General features: G+C 51.1%; 1 protein-coding gene across 10 annotated transcripts in view; it reads right to left on the bottom strand.

Moving 5' to 3' along the window:
- Positions 1 to 513: 513 nt before the first annotated feature.
- Positions 514 to 6000, bottom strand: part of BRPF3 (bromodomain and PHD finger containing 3) — a 37661-nt gene continuing 32174 nt past the window's right edge. For all 10 annotated transcript variants that reach the window (XR_015153090.1, XR_015153094.1, XR_015153092.1 and 7 more), the window contains exons 12-13: positions 4167 to 4321; positions 514 to 2868 (exon numbers count right to left, since the gene is read on the bottom strand). Coding sequence is in view for 5 of the 10 variants with exons in the window: in XM_086371361.1 (XP_086227487.1) it covers positions 2685 to 2868; positions 4167 to 4321 (339 nt within the window). In the remaining 5 variants the exon portion in view is untranslated. The remainder of the gene's footprint in view (positions 2869 to 4166; positions 4322 to 6000) is intronic.

Here is a 6000-nt window from a genome sequence, read left to right as displayed (position 1 = left end):
TAAGCTCAAGGTTCCCTTCTAGTTGTAAAAGATACCAGGATCATGTTCTGCCTCTCTGAGTCCTGGCTCGCCCTCTATAGAAGGGGGACAGCAACAATGACAGAGGAGGTGGGAACAGCCTAGAGTCTCTAATTCTGCAAGCCTGGTGAACAGGTGCCTGGTTTGTCCAAAGGGCCATTTCTCCTGCTGAATGCAGAGCACATGCTCCTGAAGGAATGTGGCCACAGGGCAGCTGAGGTGTGGGAGGCAGGCTGGACCTTCCACAACTCCCAAAAGGCAGCACTGCTAGGGAGGAAAACATCAGAAGCCATCCTCGCACCTCTTCCAGGGGTCCGAGAGACAGACAGACAAGCAGACAGACAGAGCACTCTCCAGCTGGGAGTCTGCAATGGCTAGGCAACCCCATTCTTAATGCAACCACTGATGGCCCTGGCCTCCTGAGGAGGGAGAGGGCTGCAGAGATTAGGAGGAGAAGGGCAGGCCCCACTGACAACCATAAACACACACAGCGGCTGCTGCCCATTAGAACATTTATTTCTCAGAGAGAAAATAAGTTTAAGACAGTCATATTATAGTAGGTAAAATTAACTTTTGTATTCTTTACAAGCATAGATTTTTCTCTGTTTATTACCTCTCTTATACCATCTGTTATAAACAATTCTAGAAAGCAAATAAAGTTACTTTCTACAATAAATAGAGCATCGTGTGCTTCACAGCAGACGCGACTGAGACACATAGGCCCCATGCCACAGCAGGATCTGAGCCGTTTCCCGTTCTAAAAGAGCAGTTTTAAAAATGAGACTCAGAGACGGAAAGATTCAAAGAGACTAAGAAAAAGAAAAAAGGAGAGAGAGACTAAGAAAGAGAAAGTGTTGGGAGGAAGAGACACACAGAAAGAGAAAGCCCCAAGATCTTACAACACAGGTTGAGACAAAGGTCACAGAGTCCACAGCCGACCGACTACCTGGGGAGGGGGGACGTGTTGGCTCCTTTAAATAAAACACACTGTGTGCATTTAAAATACTCAGCCACACAATGGAGGACTCCTGTAATGGAAACTACAGGCCTGAATAATTTAGAACAGTATTTTACAATTATATACACTATGTCCTTCCCTAGCCATAGGCATTGTAGTTTTATTATTGTACAAAATCCAAAACCCCGTCCTTTATTATGTTATAGAGAGTTTTGTTGGTTCCCTTTTAAACTCTGGCTCGTGTCCCAAATGTATAAGAAGTCGTGGCGGTTGGTTGGTTGTATTTTTAAAAAGTCAAGTGCGTAAAAATGGCAGTGATCTCCCCAGTGACTTCATTTTGTCCAAAACTCCCCTATGAAAAATTTAAAACAATTAAAAAGAACGTCAGGTTAAAAATCAACATGGCGATCAGTGGCCGGCAACCTGGCCCTGCAACTTTGGTGCTTAAGAGGTGAAAAGAAACATCAGAGAACAGACATCGAAGCCTCTGAAAGTTGTGTTGGTTTGTCAGTCAGCATTCCCCCGTTTCACAGTTTTTTGTTTTCCCTTCTGTTTTTGAGAAGGTAAAGGTGGCGAGGGGGTTGAAGGAAAAGAGGGAAGGGGACAGAGGGTTTGAAAGAAAAGTGCTGCGCTCCCTGGAGTTAGGAGCAGCAGAGGCTGGGCAGGGCAGAGCACAGCACAGGAAGATGCTGGACTATAGGCCCCTCGTCATCCCTGGTGGTAATGAGAGCCTAGAGGCTGCAGGGACACAGAATGAAAACCCATGAGGAGGCTAGGAGGATGAAAAGAGCAGACCTGGCCAAAGGGCACAGCTTCACAGCCCGCAGAATCTACGTGGACAGATGGCCACGGGCACCAGAAGCCTGGTCTGCTGATGGGAGCCCGCCCAGCCTGAGCCCACCTCTCTGCAAGGCAGAGGCCCGAGGCCCCGCCTCAATCCCAGGGGGCAGCTCTCACAGTCTGGCCTCTGCTGTTTGCCTGTAGCACATATAAGGGGAGGGGAGGTGTGCTGGTGAAGGGGTCACCCAAGTGGTAGCTAGCAGCTGGCCTCAAAGGGAATGAGACATAAAAAGAAAAAAAAATCAGTTTGGTGATGGTTTCTGTCAGTTTGGCACAAGAGAGAGCTGGGAAAGGAACACAGGAGAAACAGAGGCTGGGCAGAAGATGGTTCAGGCAAGAGGCAGGAGGAGGGTGATGGAGGGAGAGAGGGTGAGCTCCGTGGGATTCCCGCAGGACAAGAGGCAGGAGGAGGGTGATGGAGGGAGAGAGGGTGAGCTCCGTGGGATTCCCGCAGGACCCGAGTGTATCCACAGCACCTCTGGGGTCAGCGTTAGAGCCTCGCTCACCCTGAGGTGTAGTTAGCTGGGAGTGGGTTGGAGGGCACCAGGCACACCCTTGAGCAAGCCCAAGACCTCTTGCTTTCCAGGGCCAGTTTATCTCCGTGGCTGGGCCCAAGCCACACAGCTGTTTCTACTTCTAACTGGTTCTTCAGTGGACCAGCCCCGGGGGAGCTTGGGTGGGAGTTTTTGGCACAGCAGGCCCACCAGGGGAACCACGCAGTTAGTCAAAACTGGGGCCTTGCCCGTGGGGAGGACACAGCCCAGTCCCTGGCCTGCCATGGGAGGGGGAAGCTGCCAGCCGTATGCCCGGCTGGGGCCGGAAGAGGCTTCTCTGTGCCCTGCAGGACGGAGGCAGGGCGGGCCCCCCCTTACAGGTAGCTGGAGGTGACGAAGGAGTGGGGCCCCCGCACTCGGCTCAAGTGGATCATCGCGCGGTCGTAGGCCACCTGAACTGACTTGCGGATGCTGGTCTTGCGGCCTTCCAGCATCTTGAGCTTGTCCACAGTGTCTTCCACACCCAGGGGCAGGACTTTGTCCCTCGGAAGCCACTGCCTAAAATATAAGCACAGTAAGAGGCCTGGACCATAGTGGGTCCCACAGGAGGCTCCTCTGGACCCACTTGCCCATGACCAGCAAAGCCAGGGGGAGGGGACAGGGAGAGGGAGGCAGACTGGGACGCTGCGGGCACGCGGCCACAAAGGGACTTATTTTGTAGCCAGGCCCTTACTTGGGCCCCAGGACACTTGGCTTAGAAGGCTGCTGGAGGGAAGCCCATGTGCCCCTTGGGAGACTAGCTAAGCCATCTGGAGGGCTCTGAGCCTCGCCCTGCGTTAGGGAGTCAGGCAGCTATGTCAAAGAAGTGGAGCTGATGCCAGGAATCAATGAAATGATTTCTGGTGGGGCCTACACCTGTTGTTTTTAAAAGATCCCTGGGTGAGTTGAACATATGGCTGAGAGCCCAGCCTCTGGAGCCAGATCCTGGTTTATATCCCAGTTCTAGCTATAGGTTCTTGGCTTTCTGAGCCTCAGCTTCCTCATCTGCAAAATGGATTGGGAGGGGATTAATGAAGATTTAAATGAGGATCAAATGAAATCACTCATGTAAAGCAATCTGCATAAGGACATGGAGTAAATGCTCGACAGATGATAGTCATTAGCTAGTCCTGCCTCCCCACTCTACAGAAGCAGGGGTGAAGGAATCCTCCTGCTGGCCTTTTTAAACCAAGAGCAGACAAGCCCCTTGGAGTGCGTTCTGCACTTCCCACAACTCCCCACCCACCCAGGACTGAGACACGCATTCCCGCAGCCACTGGGAGCAGTGGCAGATTATAGGCTCTCAAGTGAGTCTCTCTCCAGGAATCACCCCCACCAGGGACAGCCAGCATTCAAGGCCTGGTTGATGTTGGGGTACAGGGGCACAGCCCCCATTTCTAACATCTCTAATGAGCTCAAACAGATCAGCTGTGGCCTCTGCAGCAAGTACACTGCAGTTCAACTGCTTCCTCTGCCTAGGGCTGCACTCCTCACCCTTCATGCCCACAGCTCTTCCCAAGAAGCGTCCTAACACAAATCTCCATCTCAGAGTGCTTCTCAGAGACTGATATACCAAACCCCTCAGTTACCATTAACACTATTCATCACTGTTATTCCTAACACTAAATTACTACTATCATGGCAAACGCAGAGACTAGCTGCTGGCAGGTAACCTTTTGCTTTCAACTGAGCACAGAGGCAGAGTGGCTGAGTCCACAGCCCTGTGTACCCTCAGCACGTCAGCATTAAAACAGCATCCCAGTCAGGCTCCCCAGCCTGCGTCCTGGCACACCCTCCCAGTGGCAGCACGCACTCACCAGGTGCGTTTGTTGTCAAAGAAGAGGACAAGGAAGAGCTTCTCTCCAGCTTCGGCCTGTTTCTGCTCGCCCAGCTTCAGCACATCCAGGGGGGGAACAGGGATGGGGACACCATTGTGCAGGAGGCCCTCCCGGGGCATCTTGGGGTCGATGATCTGAAAGCAGAGGGGAGAGGATTCAGCAAGGGGCGGACAGGGTGAACTGTGCAGCCTGCTGCAGGACTAAGCACTGAGCCATCCTACACCAGAGCTATGCAGCAGACTGGCCCTGCCTGACTCGGTGAGGGAGGGGCTGACCTCTTCCAATGACCCTCAGTACCCCAAATGTAAATCTCGACTCCATCTCCCCAGACACCGTTCTAATCCTTGAGCTCTTTCCAATAAGAAAGCTTGGGCCATCAACTCTCAGGCCCCAAAGCTGAAAGAGAAGTTTGGGAAGCCAGGGTCGGGGATTATCAGAAGTGAGTGGACTGTCTCTGACGTCCAGGTCAGATAGATAAACGCGTTCCTCCCAATGTCCCTTAAGGGAGAGGAGTCGAGGTCATCTATTTCCCTGCCAATTTCCCTTTAGAACCTGTATAATTCATTTTGAACTCTCAGGGGCCTTCCTAGACACCATGGCTGTGAAAAAGGTTTTGCCTCAGCTAGAGGGTCCACCCCCTCGGTTTCACCTAAACATATTTTCTGGTTACCCACCACCTTCTTGTCTATTATCCTTCTGGTGTGTAGACCAGATACAACTTTAACATCCCATGGTAAGATTAGAGAGAAGCCAAGAGACTGAGCTTGGAGGGCTGCTGGAGAAGGGAGAAAGATGTGGCTGGAAACAAGGGCCACTGCAAAAATCAGTCCTTGAGGCTGCATGCTCCACAGGGGCAGGGGCTCAGCAAAAGGCCTGGTGGCATCAACACAACAATAACTCGCCAGTCTACAAGTACTGACACTTACTGAAGCTCCTAACTAGTCGCATACCATCTTATTTCTTCTCTTGCTAATGCTGAGAAGTCTGCTGACAAGTATTAGCCTACAGAGGAAAATGCCAAGCACAGAAGGATGCAGCTGGCTGGGACAAAAACCAGGCACCTGGACTTGGGGCTGGACTGCCCACCACCTCTTGCACAGCCCCTGCTATGGCTGATAGTCTCTGTGCACCAAGGCCAGGGAGACTTGGAAACTTACCGAGGAAGCAGCTTTCCCCAGAGATGGAAAAATCGTAATTCCTATACCCTGTCCCAGGGGGCCTCTTCTCATAATAATAAATTGCTCTATTTACTTCTGGGTGTCTGCCAGCTTCCTTACATCCGTTTCAAGATAAGCAGCTAAAAGCAGGTTCCCTGGTTAAGAGTTTACTCCAAGGAAGAACCAACCCTACCCTGCCCCCAGCTGTGTGATTTGATAAAAACTCTTACCTCCCAGCCTGTCTGTCCCTCCTGGGACTGATGCTAAAGGTCCTGATGGGAACCACCAGACAAGCTCTCCTGAGCTTCCTCAATCACCAACAGTGGGGCTAGTGCCTGGCTGGGAAACTGGGGGCAGACTGTGAAAAATGTCCCCTCCAAGGGCAGAAGCAAGATGGGCAAGTCTCCCTCTTAAGGAGAGGTTGCCTCTCTTTTTAAAGAAGACAGAGGCAAATGTACTCCAAAATAATAAATAATGGGCCACACTCACTCAAATGTTTTGCAGATGTAAAGTAACATGGAAATAACGTAAATATGTAATTTTTACAGAAAAACTTTTTTTAAAGAACAAGAGCCCCAGAAAATTAAAAACCACAGTCACTATATGTGCAAGTACATAGTTAAGTACATAGAGGAAAATGACTGGGAGAATACAAA

Source organism: Bos grunniens, chromosome 23 (assembly GCF_055505025.1).
Source record: "Bos grunniens cultivar Pamir isolate PY7600 chromosome 23, Bosgru_T2T1.0, whole genome shotgun sequence".
NCBI lineage: Eukaryota > Metazoa > Chordata > Mammalia > Artiodactyla > Bovidae > Bos > Bos grunniens.
The sequence above is the reverse complement of the archived record's forward strand: the minus strand, read 5'-3'. Positions and strand labels throughout refer to the sequence as shown.